At 35.0% G+C, this 22,694-nt stretch overlaps 1 protein-coding gene across 5 annotated transcripts in view; it reads left to right on the top strand.

Annotated features, from left to right (window-relative positions):
• Positions 1-22,694, top strand: part of DPH6 (diphthamine biosynthesis 6) — a 271,479-nt gene that overhangs the window by 118,064 nt on the left and 130,721 nt on the right. For all 5 annotated transcript variants that reach the window (XR_003913310.1, XR_003913309.1, XM_029951822.1 and 2 more), the window contains exon 6: positions 9,645-9,706. Coding sequence is in view for 3 of the 5 variants with exons in the window: in XM_029951822.1 (XP_029807682.1) it covers positions 9,645-9,706 (62 nt within the window). In the remaining 2 variants the exon portion in view is untranslated. The remainder of the gene's footprint in view (positions 1-9,644; positions 9,707-22,694) is intronic.

Raw genomic sequence — 22,694 nt, 5'->3', positions numbered from 1 at the left:
AAGTATTTGAGTTTCTTTTATGTTACTTACACTGAAGTAAAATTCCAATTAATAGATTTCAGAAAGAAGTTATATTGAGATGAGTTCTAATACAACCTCTAAGGTAAGCATTTAGCGGTCTTATAGTAGAAATAGAAATATCTAGAATGTGAAATAAGATCCTCCCCCAAATATACAACTTTAAGAATATGTGAATTTAATCTGTTCATTTTCACACAGGTTTAGTCATTTTGTTTCTAAAATGCTCAATTATAGAATAATGATGTGCTTAAGTGGAGTCTAGGAACAAAAAAAAAAAAGACAAAAGAAGTTGTATTTACCAACAAAACCATTAGAGCTTTTAAGTAAGATCTACTTGTTCTGGTGGCTGGTGAATCTGGTAGAAATAGGAAGAGATTAGTGTGTGTGTGTGTGTGTGTGTGTGTGTGTGTGTGTGTGTGTGTGTTTAGTTTTTGAAGATACATGGGATGCTCCATTCCTGTCTGCACTGAGTTTATCAAAAATTATAGGCAGACTAGAAATTGCTTCTCAGAGTGATTATACCTCTTCTAATATCACCTACTGATTTTACAGTAAAAATCTAGGCTACAAAAGTTGAGATGAGAACACAATTCATTTTACTTGACTCTTTTAAAAATAGCATTATCAAACATTTTGTGATGTTTCTTTCATATCATATATTGGGCTGTCGTGAAGAAATAAACCTCCACTTGCTTTCATGACAGCAGATAATAAATTGACTGATATAATTCAGTTAAGAAGTTGAAAAATGCATTGAAAATAATGGGGCATAACATTGTAGGGTTAACATTTATTCATAGATGATGCAATTAAATAAAACAGGCATTAACTTCAAGGTCAGTCAGTAAAGTAATAAAATTGAATATTTTAATTGAATTGTAATTGCTTCCCATTGATACATGAAAGTAGAGTAAAATAGATGTCAGCTCTGCAAATTATAGTTCTTCCTCCTAATTAATTTCTTAATTCTGCATGGAACTATCCAATGCCTAGGTCTTGTTGTGGGTTTATTCATCCACCCAGCTTTCATCAAGGAATGTCTATAAGACATGATTAAATGGTTAGGTATCAGGATTTACAGTAAATTTTGTCTGGACTTTGGGGAAAAATGTTCTAGTAACTATAAGTAACTTATGTATTTGAGTTCAAATTTACTCTAAATAGAACAGCATCCTGGGTTCTATGGGTTATAATTGTCTTCTTTATTAATATTGATATTTCTTCATATTGATATTTATATAACAATAAATTTAAACATCTCAATGAATCAAAAGGTTTTCATAGGGGAGATAGATACATTGAGACTTGCATGTTACCAATTACTGATTTAGGAGGTAAATTAAACAGACTATTAGAGTTTTAGGGAAGCGCAGTTTATGTCCATTCATGACCCAGGTCTCACTAAAAAAGAGACACCTAAATTGAATGAATCTAAAAAAGACAATTTTTTTCTTAGGACTGGGATAAGTTGAAGCTTTTAGACAAAGTTGAATTTCATTGAAAAAGCACATGAACCATTGTGGCTTTTTTCACAGGCTTTTTCCTCAAAGAGTTTTAACATAATATAGTTTTATATAAAATAAAATGGGAATGATGACATTACAAAGATTAGGAGAGAGATTTTCAAATTATACTGAAATTGTAGTGGGTCTAGATACTTGGATTTATTTAAAGAAAGAAGATTATGCCTTTTGAACTGACTGCATATACCAGTTAAATGGCTATTGCTTAAAAATTAAAAATAGAATAAATGAATGTATAAGGTGGATTTAAAAATTACTGAGGGGGTACTGGGTGACTCAGTCGATTAAGCATCCAACTTAGGCTCAGGTCATGATCTCATAGTTTGTGAGTTCTAGTCCCACATCAGATTCTGTGCTGACAACTCAGCCTGGAGCCTACTTTAGATTCTGTGTCTCCCTCTCTCTCTCTCTCTCTCTGTTCCTCCCTCACTTGCATGCTGTCTCTCTCTTTCTCTCTCTCTCTCAAAAATAAAGATTAAAAAAATTTTTTTAAGAATTATTGAGGTATTGTTATCTATTCTCATACCTTAAAATGACTTTATATATGGGGCACCTGGCTAGCACAATTGGTAGAGAATGTGACACTTGATCTCAGGGTCATGAATTCAAGGCCCATGTTGGATGTGGAGATTACGAGAGAGGGAGGGAGGGAGGGAGGAAGAGAAAAAATGACTCTGTGTAATAGAATATGTAATATTATAATACAAATATATTGGTACATTAGCATCTTTAGTTGTACTTAGACATATGTGTGGATTCTTATTGGTAAAACAAGTGAATTAAACTGAGAAGATATTAATGCTGTCTAACCTTTGTGTTAAATTCTAGCTCAAATATTGACTTCATTATTTAAACTGTTTCTCTCTAACACATTTAAAGCTTAAAAGTTAAAAAATAAGTCCAATGATTAATATATTTGTTGATGCTAATCTGACCCTGACCTTCCATTCTCAATTATGAAGGACTCAATTATGAAAGATGTTCAAGAATGTCAGAATTCTTCATGCATATCATCTAGTTAGAAAATACCCAAACCAAAAATATATGAGATAAAAGACTGATATCCATGAGCTTCATAATTATAGATAAGCTAACAGTTCTTTCATGTTAGTGATTTGTTTCTCCAAATTCTTATTTTAAAATTATTTTCATAATAATCTTGTTCCATTTAGAGAAGTTAAATATCATAACGACTGTACATACAATGCTAGAATGTTTCTAAATGAGGAAACTTGTGAAAAATATGTGGAAGTGTAAGAAAATTAAATATTCAAACTCATTATATTTATAAAAATAAGTTACAAAGGCTTTTCATTTGCATGTAATTTAATATTTATGGAATCATCAGTGTTCTAGGAAGTAAAGATTTCTTGAGAAAAGTTCTATATCTGAATATATTCTGGGGATAGGATGAATAATCTTACCACATCCCTGACTAACATCATCCCACGTGCAATTGGCTCTCTGATTTAGAAGAGATCTGTGACCCACAATGGTTTCAGGCCATTAATTTCTTAAAGAGAGTAGTTTGAATTGCTAGTAATCTTTGGATCTTATCCAAGAAAACATTTTATAAAAACAATCTGAAATTTCATATGGGCATGTCATATGGGCAGTGATCATGAGGTCCCCAATGATGTGTCACTTTCTAGTGAACAGAAAAATGGAAGCAAAGACCTGATTGCACTTGGAGAGAGTACCCAGCAAAGCATCAGGAGAAAAGGACTCAAGTAGTCATAAACAAGTACAGTGTAATGTGTTAGCCTGACACAGGTGTGCATCATATACAGTGTTGATTTAAAGTAGAAAGATCGATTCAAGAGACTGTGTAGACTATTGTAGTGGACCTAGACAAAGAGTTTCATTATAGAATGCAGACATTTTCTGGAAAAGAATTAGCATCAGATCATGAGATAAGAACTTTTCAATCATTTTTCATGCCAAAGAAGCCTACCAAAATCACCAGACAAAAAACCTCCTATAAATTTACAATGTGTCAGGTCTTGGCATTCTCTTGGTTTTATATGTCCACTGAAATCAACTCTTGCTTTGTGTATGTGAAATGTTACCGACTGGTCGTCTTCCCTGAGTGAAATGTCTAAAGCATGAGACCATGAATCATAGAACCGATCATGCTCACTAAACATGACACAAACCCCATTACCATACTATAAAGACTTATACATGCAGCTTATTTCACTATTAACTCTGAGAGAAAAGGAATGTAGCTCTTTTATTTTAGCTATTTTATAGCTTTACAGTAATTTTCTACTGTAGCAAAATGGTCTATAATGTGCTTTGGGAAAATATTTGAAAATCTTCTTGAAAGTTTTAAATTTTGATTTAATATTTTTAGTGCCATAGAATGTTCAGTGCTTGCTCCAGGAATAAATAAATTGAAAATATTTCAGTGAATAAGGAAAAACTTGAAATAATCAACTAATTTTCAACAAAGTATGCTTTGTGATGATCACAGATTCACGTGGAATTATGCCCAGTGTGGCTTATGTTTACAGATTTTACTGACTCTTATCTCAAGCAAGCCAAATTACTTTATCCGTCATGGAATGCAGCAATCTCTGAAATGAGATATAACAGCTATTTCTATATGTTAACAGTTCAGAGCTGAGGCTTGCTGATTCTATAATGGATTAAAAGACTACAAGAAAAATGGGAAGATTATCAGACTGATCTTCCAGTGTCTACCTGTGTAAAATCATATGCTCTTAAATTCCCTTCATGACATTTAGACAGGCATTTATTTATTCCCAGATCCTTACAGAGAAGCAAAACATAAATTATTAGATTCAATCATGAGAGACTTTTAAAATGATTTTCATGATGTGTAGCCTAGTGCCCGAGTGCTGAGTGAGATAGGTTATGTTGTATGATCAACATGTAAGAATCAAGGAATTGGAAGGAAAGCTAAAAAGAGACTGAAAATCATGCTGGCCATGCACATTCATGCTTTAAATTGTCCACATTCCCATCTCAAGGCCACAGTAATAGATAGAGATATGAAGGAGAAGTATGAAAGACATAGCTGGTCTGGAAAGCATTGTAAACATCTCTGTGAAATAGAAATGAGTACACATACAAAATAGTAAGCAGGACTGAACTGTGGGGCTGTAGTATACAAAGTTAGGAAGCAGGCAAAAGCACTTAGGAGATCATAATCCTGGAGAAAAACAGAGACTGAAAGTGTCCTGTATGAAGGAGAACCTCAAAGAGATGAAGAAAAATGAAACATCCATTAAAGGAAGGAATCAGGGACTCCTGGATGGCTCAGTCAGTTGAGTGTCCAACTTCGGCTCAGTTTATGATCTCATAGTTTGTGGGTTTGAGCCCTGCGTCCGGCTCTGTGCTGATGGCTTAGAGTCTGGAGCCTGCATTGGATTCTGTGTCTCCCTGTCTCTCTGGCCCTCCCTTGCTTGTGCTCTGTCTCTCTCTCTCTCTCAAAAATAAATAATCATTAAAAAATTGAAAGAAAAGCAATCAGAAAAATCAGAGTGGAACAGCAACAGACTGATATGAAAAGTAACTGGAGGGGTACCGTGTGGCTCAGTCATTTAGGTGTCTGATTCTTAATTCCAGCTCAGGTCATGATCTCACAGTTTGTGAGGTCAAGCCCTGCATCGGGTTCTGCTCTGACAGCACAGAGCCTGCTTAGGATTCTCTCTCTCCCTCTCTTACTGCCCCTCCTCTATTCTCTCTCTCTCTCTCTCTCTCTCTACCTCCCTCAAAATAAATAAACATTTAAAAAAAGGAAATACTGGAAATTAAGCATAGAGTCACTGAAAACAAAAAACTTGGTGGATAGAATAAACTCTAGGTGAGTCAAGTCAAAGAGGGAATGAATGAAGCAAGAAAAGTAATTGACCCAAAAGACAACATAGAAAGAGAAAAACAAATTGAAAGAGCAATTTAAAAATATAGAGGTTAGATTGGGAAATTGCAATATTTGTGTAATAGATGTTACTTCAAAAAATAGAAGAAAAGGCAGAAAAACAGTATTTACAGATAATGACTGAAAATTTTCTAGTCAGTTAAGGATCTAACTTCAGCTCAGGTCATGATCTCAGGGCTCCCGAGTTCGAGCCCCACATCGTGCTCCCTGCTGATAGCCCAGAGCCTGCCTGAGGTTCTAGCTCTCTTCCCACCCTTTGCACCTTCTCTCTCTCAAAATAAATACCCATAAACAAACATACATTTACATGCATTATATTAAAATTATAGAATGTCACAAGTACATTGAAAACTGTACAATTTAGCACAGAAAAAAAATAAATATTCCCTATATGGGAACCACTGTTAAGCTGACAGCATGAATCTTATTAGGGACAACTAATTTCTGAAGAAGTAATATATTATAACTAAACTATTGTGTAACGATGAGAGTTAAATAGATCATTATGAGACATCTAAAACCTACGAGATTTTGCCACTCACAGATCTGCAGCAAAAAGTATAAAGAATGGATTTCAATTAGAAGTACGTTGAATTCCAGGAGAAATTAATGAGAAACAATTGTGAACATAGACATGGTAGAATATGCTGGCGGCCTTAATTTTCCTTGCCAAAATTGGTGGAAATAAGAATTAACACAATAATAACTGAAATGATAGAGCTTATTTAGTACCAGTGAAAACATGCTTAATTCTCTTAGTCAAAAGGATCCTAAACAATTTGTTGGAATTATATTCTAAGATTCATAATTCTTATATAATACATTAAAATTTTTTTATGTTTATTCATTTTTGAGAGATAGAGAGAGAATGAGCTGGGGAGGGGCAGAGAGAGGAAGAAACAGAATCTGAGGCAGGCTCCAGGCTCTGAGCTGCCAGCACAGAGCCCCATGCAGGGCCTGAACTCACAAATCATGAGATCATCTCCTGAGCCAAAGTTGAACGCTTAACCAACTGAGCCACTCAGGTGTCCTGTCTTAGATAATAGATGTAGACTTTAAAAATATGGTTTTGAATGTATATTAAAAATTATAAGTGATTACTGAAAGAGTAAAATTCAGTCTGTGGCTTCCTAATCAGTAGAGAAACAGACAAAAATTCTTTTATTATAGCATGAAGCAGAAAAGAGCAAAGGAACAAATTTGTATAAAGCTTAATATATTAGGAAATCTACAATAAGATGATAGAAACTGGTCCAGACATATAACATAAAATGTTAAGAATTTAAGATATTTAAACTCTATTCTTTAGAGTTGTATTTATTATAAGATAGGATAAAATGTTTAAAAATCCCATTATATGTAGTTTATAAGTGGCATCTAAAACAAAAGCACATAGAAAATTTGAGAATAAATGATGGAAAAATGATGGAAAAGCTTCGTTTCTTACCATTGAGAATAATGTTAGCTGTGGGTTTTTCATATAGGCCTTTGTTATGTTATGTGTCCTCTACTTTGTTGAAAGTTTTTATCAAAAATGAATCTTGTACTTTATCCAATGCTGCTGCTTCTGCATCTTTAGAGATGATCATATAGCTGTTATTGTTTCTCTTGTTAATTTCATGTATCATATTGATTGATTTGCAAATATTGAAGCACTCTTTTATCCCTAGAATAAATCCCACTTGATCATGGTGAATTTTTTTTTTAATGTATTGTTGGATTCAGTTTGCTAATATTTTGCTGTGGATTTTTGTCTGTGTTCATCAGAGATATTGGCCTATAGTTTTCTTTTTGAAGTGTCTTCATTTGTTTTTTATATTAGGATAATATGAGCCTTATAGAATGAATTTGGAAGTGTTCCTTCCTCTTTTATTCTTTGGAATAGTTTGAGAAGAGTATGTATTAACTCTTACTTACATATTTGGTAGAATTCATCTGGGAAACCATTTGGTCCTGATATAGTACTTACTTTTAATAGTAATCAGGAAATGAAATCTAAAACAAGTATCTAAAACAATTATATATCTTATATATATAAAGTATTTGTATGTATATTAAATGTATATTATATACGTATATATATAAAATTAGAAAAGGTTTAAAATTCTAACACCACTAAATTATTTTCATATTATGTGAAATGTGAATTCTGTGTTCCTGAAAGTGGAAGTACAAATCAGTAATACTTTTTAGAGAGTAATTTGGCAGTATCTAATAGACTTGAAGATTACATACACACACACACAGACACACAATGCATATATACAATAATATATAATTATATGTATATATTCTCTTCTATCATAGTAATTTCACATAAAAGCATATTCACTGAAGCATAAAAAGTACTTGTGGCGAAAGAGAGATTAGAAACAACCTTGTGCCCAAGTACCCATCTATTAGAGGTGTATAATTAAATTCTGGTATATCCATACCCTAATGGAATAGAATACAATAGTAAAAATGAATGGACCAGAGCCATAGTAATCAATATAAGTATCTCTCTTTAAGAGTATGAAATGAAAAAATCAAATTAAAGATTACATCATTTATATAAAAATTTAACATACATGAACAATAGTAAATATTATTTGGATACATACATTTATAGTAAAATTATAAAAGAGTAATTAGTAACTCACCAACTTCAGAAGATTGGTTACTATATAGAAGGAGTAGAGGGTATAGATTAAGAGTAGATACACTGTGACATTCTATTGTGTTGGTGGTGTTCATTTCTTTTTAAAAAATGGGGAGGAAATATGACATGATATTAATGCTTGTTAAATGTGGGTAGTGATTAGAGGGGTGTTTCTTTCACAGCATTTCCTTTACTTGTTCATTCCAAATTTTTTTTTTTTTTGCTGGGTGGCACAGTAAAATTTATTTGTTTTTATGATTTACACATAGTAATTAAACACACAAAAGAACAAACACTGTCAAGATGGCCATATGTAGCTTCAGAATTGCTAAGTGGTGGTAGCAGTGGAGGTACTGGACAAAATCAGTGATTGGTTCATCTATGTGTTCGCCCGTCTCCTTGAAATTTTAATTTTAGTGAATACACCATGAGAATAAGATTGCTGTGAATGGAATTGACCTTCAGAAAGTCTGCGTAGTGCTACTGGTTTGAGTTTTTTTGCCTTGAGTTTCACCTAAAACGACTCAGTGGTAGAAGAATCCTCAATCTTTGCCTGACTTCCTTTCTTCTGCTATGTGATAATAAGAAATATCATGTTACCAAAAAAGGCATCGAACTTAGACCAGAAAATTATTAATCAGTTTTCGTAATTAATAAACTAAATAGTTTAATCCCCTAAGAAATAAAAATAACCTATTTAAATGAGGCTAGGCCAATGCATGTATTATGGATGTAAATATCTGACTGTATTATGAATGTAATATCTAAAATGAATTATTTCATTTTATAGCAGACTTGTAGCATGTGACTTTTTTCTCACTGGCAAGTTGGTTTTGGGGTGTGGGACGAGGTTATTGCCCATACTTCTCTGCCTGCATGTCATCACCTACACACATTCTGCTGTATCAGTAGATGCAGTAGATGGTGCACATGCTGTTGGTACAGTAATACTTTTTCAGAGTTGTCTCTGTCTTTGCTTAGAAAATACATTATTGCACAAGTGGTCATTGAAATGATATGTCATTTAATTTGGTAATATAACTATTTGTGTCAGTATCTGTGTCCTCCTTTGAAGTGAATTAATTATATAGGCATAATAATGGTCTACCCCTGTTGTATTTTCTACTTTTATTCTCTAAGTAAGAATTTTAAAGTGTAGATAAAATAGGGACACGTAAGAAAATTCTCACTGTTGTTCATCAATAAAATAATGACAATAATTAAAACACCGAGGACACAAATGTCCTATCTTTGAAATGAAACCTGTTTTTCCATCCTAATTGTAATTGCTGAAAATGAAACAATGCATCTGAACGTTGATACAGTGCAACGGAATGATTTGGTGTAAAACTTATCTTTCAAGAGCAAGAAAACCAGTTATCCAAGGGGAATAGGAAAGTAAATACTAGCCAAACTCATTTTGCTTTGGGATCAAAGCACTTTCAAATCTACATGTAGCAGTTTCCTAGGCAAGTAGGGCAAAAGGAAAGGAATGTATCTTTAAACTTCCAAGCCATAGTTATCTTTAAAAAAATGTAACCTTTCTTGGCAGGTTTAGATCCAGATAAGCATCTTGGAAAACCCCTGGATCAAATGGAACCTTATCTTTTAGAGGTAAGAGTTTATAGAATTTCTCAAAATATAAGCATCTAAAAGAAGAAAAAAAAATGAGGCCATGATATGATGGTTACAATATTAATTTTATTTTTGAAAAACTCAGATAACATTCATGATATAGTTTTGTGAAAAATTAAACTTCAAATGGATATAAAAATGTCTAAAATTAATTATGAAAATCATTACCAGCTTTTTTGGTCTGAGTAAAAAGGTAAGCTATACCAAAAGGAAACTGTCCTGTCAGAAGGTTTCTTTTATTAAAATGGACATTGTGTGCTATATCAAAAGTACTATACTTTGAAAGTAGCTGATGGTCTCTGTGATCATATGCTTTTCAATCAGAAATGTGAGTAGGAATTTCCTTAAGATATTATCTAATCTAACCTCTTTTACCAATTAGGAAATTAACTTGCAGAGTAGCAAAAAAAAAATTATTTTAAGGTTTCAGGTAACAACTCTTAAACCCATATCATTGTCAAATCCTAAATATGTTCTAAGCTTTAAAGAAAGATTTATTTTCATTCTTTTCTATTAACTATGTATTTTGTGAGAGTTTGGGGGCAAATGTTATTAATATGGCAATAATATATATAATTGTTAGAGTATTTTATCTCACAATTATGATGGAAAAAAAGAAAATTACCCTACTTTATGAAAGAACAAAACTCCTCTAATAAGTTACCATTTTCCTCTCTGGTGTTCTTAATTTATCAATATTGTTTCTGGACATTGTTAATACAATTGCCACGCTATGTTAGCAGTTACCTTCTTTACTAACTTTGTGAATTTCACATTTTCTTTCAATTATTTGCACTTGATTTTTTTATCATTTACCAATATGTACCAAATGCTTAGAAATCCCTGAAACATTAATTTTTTCATTAAGCATTAATAAGTATCTAAATATGTGCGAGGCAAATAGTAAAGATCAAAATAAAAATGAAGTGAGCATATATTTGCAACAAATTACATTTGATTTCTAGATAATTTGTTGTCACTTATTTAAGTGGAGCTAATGGACATGGTTGCTTTTTATACTACCCGGCTGCAGCTTCTCACAACTTGATGTCTTTGTTTACATCTCTTTTCTACCATCAGACTAAATGTTGCCTCTGAAAAAAGCAATGTAGATAAATAATGAAATTAAATTTATGCGGGTGAAAGAAAGAGAACTCAGAAATGAGAGACTGGGGCTTTGGCAAAAAAAGCTTTTTGTAAGTTGCTCCATAAATCTAAAGTTGCAAGTTCAGGTTTCAAGCATGTAGAGATTCTTTGCAGCACAGGCAAATAAGGCTTTGGGATTGCAGTCTTTGCAAACACTCATCCCCGCCTGCATCTTCCTCCTCTTTCCCTTTATTGTGTCCTTCACATTGTAGTGACACATGCCACCATCGCTCCCATTCTTGATTCCCTCCCTCCACTTTATTATGGCTTTAGCTACGTCTCTTCTTCGGTTCCAAAACAGGAATTTCAGAAGTGTTCTTTATATTTGTGGTCAGTGCTTCTCCACATCCCAGATGCCTCACATACCTGGAGTCTGGCTTCTCCTTCCCCCTCCAAATGCATACAGCTCTGACCACGATCTCTGTTTTACCAAACCCAACCAACGCTTCCTAGCCCTTATCTGACAGCTAGCAATGCTCCTTAAAATGCCCCCATCGACATCTATGATGCCACATTGTCCTAGTGTTTCTCCTTTTGTTCTGGTCTTAGTCTCTTTATCAGTTCCTGGTCTACGTTCCATTTTCACTCTATCACCTTTTCCTGGATTTAATCAGTCACTCACATGGCTTTAATAACTACCTATATTCTGATGACTCCCAAATCTTTCTAGCCCAGATTTCTCTGCAAAGCTCTAGTGCCCGGAGGCACTGAAAATTAATTCTCCACAAACTTACTGGTGGACTTCATATCCCTCACTTTTTGCCATTCGTTTTGTCTCCATCTTAGTTCAGTGCCTGTTACACGTCAGGCCTACAGTATTACTGACAACCCCCAAATTTGCTTCTACCCTCCATTTTATTTCCCAAAGAATGCATTTTGCTCAGTGCCTGAAGATAACTGTTCTAATATATCCTAATGTAATTGTGTCACTCACTCATTTCAAAACTTTAAGTCCCCATTGCTCACTGGCTAAAATCCAGATTCTTTATTCCTTTCCCTTACTTGCTCTTGCCAACCCATTAGCATGATCTTGTCTGTTCCATCTCCAGAATATCTTCTAAACCCAAGAGCTTCTCACATCTCTGTTGCTACCACCATCTACCACCATAATTCTCTCTTATCCTCTCTTGTCCAGAATAGTTCATCAACCCTGAAGTGGTCTACTTACTTCCACCACTGCCCTGCTATGATCCATTATTCATACAGATGCCAGAGTAATGTTTTTAATGTGTAAATCAAATCATTTGTCTGCTTTGTTTAAAATTTAAATAGTTTCTCATTACAATTAGAATAACATCAAATTCCTATGAAAATACAACCTGTAAAACTGTATACGATCTGCATCCACTCAATCTTTTTGGGCTCATTTTCTGCCAGTCTGCATATCACTCACCAAGACAAAGCCACAGATGCCTCCTTATTACTTAAACACATTTATTCACCCATTTTCTCCTTAGAACTTTGCTCTGCCTGAAATTTTTTTTTACCTCAGACCTCATGGCTAATGCTTCTTCATAATTTAAGTGACAGCACAAATGCTACCTCCTCAGAAAAGCTTTCCCTAACTACCCCAGTTGACATAGATCTCTACAAATTATTATGTTTATCTCTTCACATCTCTATTATATGTTGTACACTCATCCACCACTAGAACCTAAGTTCCAGTAATCTTACCAAGGTTTTGGCAAAGACATTAGTTCTTTGATTCTTTCATTCACTTGTGTGTTCATCTGTGTGTCCATTCATTTGTCTTATCCTTAAGTTACTTAGCATTTATTGAGAACCTGTTATGTGGCAGATGCTGTGGTGAGCACTAAATAATCTTAAAGGGTTTTTTTCCTTAAGAAAAAACAGTTTGCCACCATTACTTTCAGACCTTAGGGTGAAGTTTACTGCGACCTTGTTACAATGTATATACACTTTTCCCACCATAAGAAATCTCAGTTTGGAAGGACCAGGAGTCTCATCTTTAAACAAGCACTAAGTAATTCTAACACAGTGATCACTTATATCATCTTCCAGTTCTTCAATACCAAGAGCACCCTTCAGGCCCTATCTTTCTAGATTTCTCTGAAAGAACGTTAGCCTTCTTGAAACTGTTGTCATCCATTAGCTTCTACTCCTTCACTCCTGACGGCTTTCTGAATATTTATAAGTGGTTGTTCCATCCATAGCCTTCCTCCTGTGGTGATAGTAAATACCCCTCATGATTTCAATTACCAATTTTCTTCTTATTGAGAATTAAGACTATTCCTCCACCATCTTTTTATGCTCTAGACATCTGTATTCAGCTGGATACCTTTCTCTCTTAGATGGACTCAAGCACTTCAGTCTCACTTGTGCAGAACTGAACATTTCTGTGGTGACATATCTGTGCCATTTTTATGTGTCCTGACTGTGAAAGGTTTTGTTGTCTACTTAGTTTCCCAAGACCAATAAAAAGCAAATTGTAATAAATGATTTCATAGACTCCTTTATTCATAAATAAGGCCCTAGCTTCTTTTAATTCTACCTTCTTAACGTCTTTTCTGCCCCTTTAATCCCACTGTCACTGTCACTGCACTAGGATTATTGCAATCTTCTAGCTCAGGTCTCTCCTCCTCAATTTACCCCTTGTCAATCCATTGTCCACAGGACTGTCATCATCGTACATGTGAAGTTTAAATCTGATCATATTACACTTTGCTTATAAACCTTTACATTGTTCCCTATTGCCTCAAAATAAAATTTAACACTTTGGCACATCCCAATGTGTCCTTGAGGAAAATGAGGCCTGTAAAGATAGGCAGTGTCCACATTCACCCTGTCCTTCATGAGTTTGGAACTATTGATGGTATCCCTAAAGTGCTCCTTTGTTCCTCCGTCTTCTACTCCCCTTCTCTGCATGCTTTCTCTCTCCTTTTTGTTCAAAGTTTATTTATTTTGAGAGAAAAGGAGTGCACATATGCACATGAGCAGGACAGGTAGAGAGAGAGAGAGAAATGAGAGAATTCCAAGCAGGCTCCATGCTTCTAGCACAGAGCCCGACACAGGCCCCACATGGAGCTTGAACCCATGAACCGTGAGATCATGACCTGAGCCGAAACCAAGAGTAGGACAGATGCTCAACTGACTCAGCTACCCAGTTACCTCATATTTCTCCCTCACTCAACTAAATCCAATCTATTCTTAAAGTCGAAACTTCATAGTCTTGCTTAAATAAGCCTCGTGTGAGCTGCCATTTTCTTCTTTGACTCCCAATATGTAGACTTCTCATGCTATACATTTTTCCTATTGTTTAATATAACATTAAAACATGTAATGTATAAAAGATAAATTCAAACACTACCAAAAAATGAAAAATCTTCTGAGACTCCAAGCCCCCCAGGTTTTCTGACCCTTCCCAGAGGAACCAGTCTTCTCTATTCTAATGTAGCTCCTCAAAAATGTTTTTTGCATATGTAAATACATATGCATGTGTTTATTCATTTTTACCTAAATTGGAGTATACTATGCACATTCTTCTCCATCTTCAATTTTAGTACCTAAAGACACATGTCCTTTGTTTCCACATAATTATGTGGATAATATATTGAGCCTGTTTTTTATTTTTTTTTAACAATTTTTTTAAATGTTTTATTTATTTTTGAGACAGAGCTTGAGCAGGGAAGGGCAGAGAGAGAGAGGAAGACACAGAATCTAAAGCAGACTCCAGGCTCTGAGCTGTCAGCACAGAGGCTGATGTGGGGCTTGAATTCATGAACTGTGAGATCATGACCCAAGCTGAAGTTGGATGCCTAACCAGCTGAGGCACCCAGGCATCCTAAGCCTGTTGTTTTTGATGAACTTTATTTCTTACTGATTTCCTTCTTGCTTTCAAGTCTTTTGCTATTTTAAATAATGCTAGAATGAACATTACTGCACACATATTTTGGGGCATGTATGGGTTTATCTGTAGGATAAAGTCGTAGAATAGAAATACTGGGTCAGAATGTATATATGATTTTAATTGTAATAGACATTGAAGACATCCATTTTCAGCTCTGGTGGAATAACTTACATCAGACCGACTCTCCCAGTTAAAAAAAATTAAAATAGTTATGTGTTCATTTTAGCCTCTCTGACTGGTGTGTCTCAGTGTGAGGGCTGAAGAGGGAGGGTAGAAGGGGAAAAGGGGTGGTGGTCATGGAGAGGGGCACTTATGGGGAAGATCACTGGGTGCTATATGGAAACCAACTTGGTAATAAACTATGTTTAAAAATAAAAAAAAGAATAGTTATATGAAATTAAAACAAAGATAATGTTGGAATGCGTTAGAGAATTGCCAAAAAAAAAATGAGAAAATTTGAGGGATCATGATTCCAGGGAGTATTCCCCTCAAGACATTCTCTAATTCGAAAAATGGTACAGGGATAGAAAGAAGTTAAAGAGAAAACTCTAGCTGAGAAGCTGAGTAGAGCTTTCAGTAGCACTGGAGAGACACCAATTGGGATTCCCAGCAGACCGAAGTGGAGTGGACCTGGCTAACCTTCCCGGTGTTCCGCCGGTCTCCTGAATGGGGTATAGCCTAGGGGTAAAGGCAAACCAGAAATAGTGCAGCTCTTACAGATCCATCTGCCCCACTTTTAATCATACCAGTCCTAGACTGAATTAAAGTAACCTGTGCTCCTCCTCATATTGCTTGTTTCCTCTTAAGAAAGATAACATTCACAGCCTCAGACTGTCTCTAAAATATTTCACATACAGTTCTTAGCAAATTACCAAGCATATCAGATCTGATGAGAGAACTGAAACCAGAGAAACTGAGGAAAACATACACACTGCAAACAATCTCAGAGAATTCATATCAAATTCTCAGATCTAGACTTTAAAATGACTGTGGCATTGGGTGAGAAGATGAACTAGTTTAAGAGAAATTTAGAGTCTATATAAAAGAATCTGGAATTCTAGAACTTAAAAATACAATACCTGAAATTAAGAGCACAATGCATGGGTTTATCAGTAGGCTTGAGACAGTTGTATAAAGACCTGGAAGATAGGGTGATATGAAATATCCAGGCTGAAGCACAAAGAAAACAGGAGGAATAGTAAAGAAAAGAATATAAAAGATGTAAAGGAGAGGAGTTTGTCATACCTATAACTAGAGTTGCAGGAGTGGAACTGTAGGATTTAGCTGTCATTATTTTTGCTGATTTCTACAAGGAGCTTCTCAAAATGGTAAAAGTTGCTCAAAGGGGAAGGATTTAATATTAATGGTTAATTACACATTTTTAGCAGGGATTATGTTTTCCTGTGATTATAGGAAAATGCAAAACAACCTAGTGTCTTTTTCTCTGGCTCCTGCGTAGTCTACTGTGTGTACATGAGCTTTCCATGACGTGCTTACTAAATTTTGTTATCAGTTTGTTTCTTACCTCATGCACAACAGTTATCTGACACAACCCAGGTCTTAACCCTGATTTTTGATTTTCTTATTTTTCCTTTCGTTTTTACTTATGCTCATAAAGGAGACTCAGTCAATTGCCCGATGTACCCAGAGCACAATGATTCTAATATAAATAAAAGCAGCATGAATCATTTGTCAAACTTTATCTTCTTTCTGCATTTAGAGGGTATGGCTGTTTTCTCTTATTTGTTTTTTAAAGATGCATTTTCTAGGACTCTATCTTCTCCGTCATTGCCTACGACAAATCAGATTTTAAGGAATCCCTGTATGTCCCTATCTTTTTATAATGTGAGTAAGCTCATTACATGAGATAAAAATCAACCACATATTCATTTTTCAATTGTTGACACAACTCTCCTGAATAGTCAAGAAATTCAAAAAGAGAAAACAAAAATAAAAAGCGTTTGACCTTGTAGGAATGGGAGAAAAAGGGATTAAATAGAGAAACCCATTTTGTTCACCCGCCTCAGATCTCCTGAAACCTCTGTTATGTATCTTTTGTATAACGTGGGTGGACATGACTTGTAAAATGTAATAAGTGAATTCATGTTATGTTAATCCCTTAATATATTTTTGTATCCAAGAGTTCATATTTATTAGTTAAGGGAATTTTTATATATTATAATGATTTTCCTTAAGGAAATTACTGTTTAATGATGAGAATTAGACAGCTTGAGGGCAGAAGTGGTCGAGAAAAGGTGGTACCTTTGGATAAGGGTCCTTTTCATACTTCATTCAGATTGCCTGGAGTAAAAGACAGTGTCAGACAACAATCAGCAAGCTAACTCTATACCAAGGAGCCCAGCTGTGAATTCTGATTCTACTGCTGACCTCAAACATTGATCTCGTTACTTTCCAACATATAAAATGGAAGTAATAGCAATAGAATGATATATAAGGTGCTTAGCTCAGTATCTGGCACATTCTAAATGCTCGATAAATGTTAGCAATATTTACTCTTATGAGTAGAATTTGCTATCACTGAAGCATAATTCTGAAATGTTTCTGCTTTACAATAAAAAAAACCCCAGAAAACTGGGTAGACACAATAGTTGGAGTAACATTTAAAACGCTCAAGAGATTGTTAACTGACATATAGCAACATGTAGATAACAATCCTAACCGAAAACTGGCAAAGACTATGGGGAACCACTATAGAGAAAAGAATATCTCAAAACCAAATACAGATATGAAGAGCTGGTCAAATGGATTTAGTAATCAGAGAAGTACAAATGAAAGCAATAGTAAGATGTTACCTTGTACCAATTTGGCAAAAATAAGAAAGCTGGATAATGCCAATTGTTGACGGGTAAGGTTTTACAGAACCTTAGGAATGTAGGTTGGTACTACCATTCTAGAAGGCAGTATTGCAGTTCCTACATTAAATATCCCCATCCTATCAGTCCACAAGGAGACATTAAAGGAAGTAGTCTTTGCAGGGTAGTTTTTGATGGTGTTGGGGGTTCTTGGAGGTAATATGAATGTCCATTACCAGGAAAGCCATTAGTTAAAATGTGATGAGCACACATTATGAAATATAGGTCTGCAGTTAAAAAAATATCTTCAATGTGCATATAGCAGCAAGGTGTTGAATGCGTACAAATAACCTGGAAATGAATTAAAAATACAGGCAAACAAAATAATAATACATTTGCAAAGACATAGACAACAGATACACATTAAATACTTCTAAATGTTTGCCTCTGGTAAGGAAAAAATCTTGAATACATTATACACATAAATGGCCACTTAATAAAACAATGTAAAATACCTGCATATTGCTGAAAATTTGAGATATATTACTGTACAGAGAAGTAAATTAAAAGCATAGTTTTTCTGTCCTGTGATGCACACTGCGAACACTGTTGGTGCATTCTGAAATAATTTTTTTCCTGAGAGTTCGTTTTTCATACAATTTCACATAATTAAATAGTTGTATGTATTTTATTTATATAATTAGGTTCAACTATACATATGGTCTGTCTCCTTTTTTCTTCTAGCATTATGTCATCTTTAATTTCCCACAGAATTAAATCTAATTTGAAAATACATTAACTAATGGCCATGTGGATTCTATCATATTTGTAGCCTACCTGTGAATGTATTATGACAAATTTAGTAAGTTACCTCTTGTTGGAAATATTTATTTCTAAATTATTATAAATAATGTTACTTATTTAAAAATAGTTATAAACAATATTAATATTATTAGCTTCCCTACTAAATCCTCATGTACATTTCTGATTATTATTTTCTTTAGATAAATTCCTAGGAATGTAATTTCTGGATCAAAAAATACAACCTTAAGGACTGTACATTTGTTATTCTAAATTAACTATGAACAATTTTAGCTTGCTTCTTAAACTTCTGCAGGTTCCTAAAATTATCATCTGATAAGTGAACAAATGGATTCTAAAATTATTTTCTCCTTCGTGGGTTTTCTTCCCCCACTACTGTTTTCTCATTGTTCAAATTAGTAGATGAATTTTAATATAAAAGTTGCACCAAATTTTAAAGGTTTAGAACTATCCCTTAAATGTTTAAGAGTATTCTTATTTTTGTGGTATTTTATAGTGTTTGTCAAATGAGTCTTCAACTTTTAGTACAGAAACAACTTTCTGAGACTTTCCCTTCTCCCATTTCATCATCTCACTTTCATCTCCTACAGTTGATTATTTTGGTATTTACCTCATCTCTAAATTACATGTTTGTATTATTACTTCATGACTCTCTTCAATTTTAGCATTATTTATTCACTTATCACTCTAGCATTTGCAGAGTCAGCTGTCTCCCTTTGCCTACATCGCATATGTAAACTTTTTGCCTTCTACCGTCTTCCCATATGGCTATTTTGCAAGTCTAGTTGACATTATGGTAATTGTGAAAACCCAATACATAGCTGAGTTAGGTAATAAACTCTGGCCAGAAACCTTTTCTGTACAACTTTTTATTTTTTCCCTTGAAATAATAATTGTCCTGTTCTTTCATTTATTTAGTATTGTACTCACCACTAATTCAATGCTGTACTCATTACTAGGTTTCTAATCTCTTACCCAGATGTTCAGGGGTATTGAATACTTTGTCAGGTTCCTCCCCTGAAGAAGTTTTCTCCAACGCCTTCTGACATGTGAGCTGGACCAGTTTCCTCCTATGCCTGTTGTAAGTCTGTCATCCCAGTAACTCCCCGTAGTCCTGGAGATCCCTTGGCCCTTCCCCTGTCTTGGAGCCCTTGCTTCCTGGACACAATGTTTTTCTTTTTCTTTGTTTATTCTCACTTTTGTGAAGCACATTCTCTAGAAGATTTTAAGGAAAGGGTCCACAGGAGGTAAAACTTTGGAGACACTGTGTGTATCCCTAGATGTCTTCATTCTTTCCTCACTTTAGATGAGTTCTTTAGCTGGTCACAGAATTCTATTTTCAGAATATTTTTCCTTCTGGATCTTATTTCCTTGCATCTTAATATGATGTCAAGAAGCCCAAAATCATTCTGATCCCTATTTATATGTGATCTTATTTATTCCTCTCTCCATCTCTTCTCTGAGAGTACATATTTCTTTTGTTCCTAGAATTGTAAAATCTTATTTGCTGTGTCTTGAGTATGTTTTTATCCATTGTGCTGGGTTAGGTAGAATTTTTAGTTTGAATATTTCAGTTTGGGGAAATTTTCTTGAAGTATTTCATTGATGTTTATCTTCTTTCTGTTTTTGCCTTTTGGAATTTCTATTATTTAGATGATACTTAAATTTCTAACTTTTCTCTCCTGATTTTATCGAATTCATTTTTGCCCTTTCTAGAAGATTTTCTCAATTTTACCTTCAAACCTTTGAAACTGTGCCCCATGGGGTTAATGAAGTTATAACACTTTTATTTTTCTTCAGAAAACTATCCCCGCCGACCCAGATATTGTGTTTTTTTAGGCCCCACTAACAAATCCACTAGCTGTGTCTGCAGAAGCCAAGACTCAAGGTCAACTGAGATGGCTCCAGCCTATGAACAAGCTGACCCTGCACTCCTTCCCTGAGATAAGGAGCTCCAGACCCCGTCCAGGTCCCACTGGCCCTCAGTGCGTGTCCATAGCTCCTCTCCTTGCCCTCAGATAGCCTCCTGACTCAGGGCCTGACTTTATCTCATTCTGGTGTTCAGTTTCCACCCCACAGTGAACATTGGGATATATGTTACATATATCTTACATATATGTTTGCTCCGTGTGCTTACTCCGTCTTCCCTCATGAATACTCATAATTTTTCCCTGCCCTTTTCTTCCCTATGTATGTAATGTCAACCACTATGATTATAAGAAAACATATTCTCTCCCCCTGAAGGAAGGCGGATTTGAGGCGTGCTTTTCCATCTTGACTCCTCACTTGGCTGCCTCTCAGACAAGCCCTTCGTGCGCAGCATACCTGACGTCTGTCTCAGTGATGGCTCTGCTGCACATCAGGCAGAGGGACTTGAATTTGGTTACACTTTAAACTGAGTTTTTCATATCCTATTTTTAATTTCTAAAAGCTCATTTTTTGTTCCCTGAGTTTTCTATTTTAAAGTCTATAGTACTCTGTCCTTATTAGGATGAATCCTATTTTTATTGTTTTTCTCTCTTTTTGTTTCTCATTTTTTTCCTTTAGTTTTCTTTTCCTCTACATAGTCTGTTTTCTCCATTGTTTCTGTTGGTCTCTAACTTTAATTTTAGAGAGGTTTCTGCTAATCTTTGGTGTTCTCCTCATACTTATGAGTAAGGGCCTAATTTTTTTATTGTAAACACTAAATGTGTGGATAGGGCTTTATGACCTCAAACTTTATTATAGGAAAGTATGGCTAAGTCATTTAATCTAGGCCGTCTGGATTGCAGAAGGAAAAAAGGATTCTCCATTCTCCTCTTCTTAAGTAAAGGCATGCTACAATTTGTTTTGTTTTGTTTTGTTTTGATTTGATTTGTTTTGCTTTGTTTTCCTGGGAGTTAAGCAGGAGTAAATGACTAGCAGTCTCAGAATCATATGTGCCTACATTAACTGGTTCCATTTTATTATAGTTCCTCTTCTCTCGGCTGTGTCTCATTTCTCTTACACCAGTTCCTCTGTTTTCATCACCGTCTGCAGAGAATAAACTTCCAGGGTTCTGCCAGGGTGGAGGAAAGGCAGTTGCCAGCCTAGAGGGAAGGAGTTTAGTGATCTGACTGCTTGTTAAACAGACTGCCAATCAATCCATATTTTGGGGCACTTTTCATTTCTCCTTCACTTCTAGAGGTACCTGGTGCTGCCAACTCCTTACCCTGTTTTAGAGGAAAGAGTTGTTCTGCTGTGCAGTCTGAGTTGGTCCTCTGCCCTCTTCACTGGTGACCTAGGACTCCGTGTTCTTCATTCTGCTAAATTGGTTGATTCTATCGTTTCCTCTCTTCTGTTCCCTATCTTTGTCAGTTTATTCCTTGCTATGAAATACATTCTGGCGAGGTTTAGAAAGGAGTGAGAGTAGATACAAGGATTCAGTCTACCATCTTTACCAGCAGCAACTGGTCTTTAATATGAAATCTCTTAAGATCATCTAAATAGAAGTTGTCTGCTACATGGAAACGTGGAGCCATATAAAAAAGTGTGAGTTCACAGGTTTGGTTGCTTCCTCCATGACTGTTCACATATAATTGGGGAATCTGAATTCTTGCCTTGAGTCAAAGGTAAGCAGATATGTATTGACATTTAAGGAGTATACCACTCTGCTAGGTATTGAACTAAACCAGGATAAGTTGAACGCAGGCTTCAAGCTTAAAAATCTGTCTCAAGTTCTGTTTTGTAGGAGTTAACTTGTCTTCTTCCTGGGCTTGAAAAAAGTACAGTTTGCAATCCAGGCTACCTATCACTTGAATAAAAAGAAAAAGAAAGGCACCTGGGTGGCTCAGTTAGTTGAACATCCAACTTCGGCTCAGGTCATGATCTCACTGCTCGTGAGTATCGAGCCCCGCGTTGGGCTCTGTGCTGACAGCTCTGAGCCTGGAACCTGCTTCAAATTCTGTGTCTCCCTCTCTCTGCCCCTCCCCTGCTCCTGCTCTGTCTCTCTCTCTCAAAAATAAATAAAACATTAAAAAAAAAAGAAAAAGAATTTCACCAAAGTTGATTTAGGGAGACAGAATTTTAATTAAGCCTTGTTCCCTCCAATGCCAACTTTATGGAAAAGAACACTGACTGACCTTGAAAGTAAAAATGAGGCAGAATATCTTTGACAAGAGATTTTGAATTTTGAACATAACAGAAGGATATGTGAAACTTTATGGTCATGGTGTTCACTATGATCGGTATAAATTACAAGATGTGTTAAAATTTACTCTAAGAAAGTAAAAAATATCTGCCATAGACGTTCAAAGAAAAAAATTAAATGTTGAGAGTATTGTAACTTCAGAGGTAAACT

Source organism: Suricata suricatta, chromosome 9, assembly GCF_006229205.1.
Source record: "Suricata suricatta isolate VVHF042 chromosome 9, meerkat_22Aug2017_6uvM2_HiC, whole genome shotgun sequence".
NCBI lineage: Eukaryota > Metazoa > Chordata > Mammalia > Carnivora > Herpestidae > Suricata > Suricata suricatta.
The sequence above is the reverse complement of the archived record's forward strand: the minus strand, read 5'-3'. Positions and strand labels throughout refer to the sequence as shown.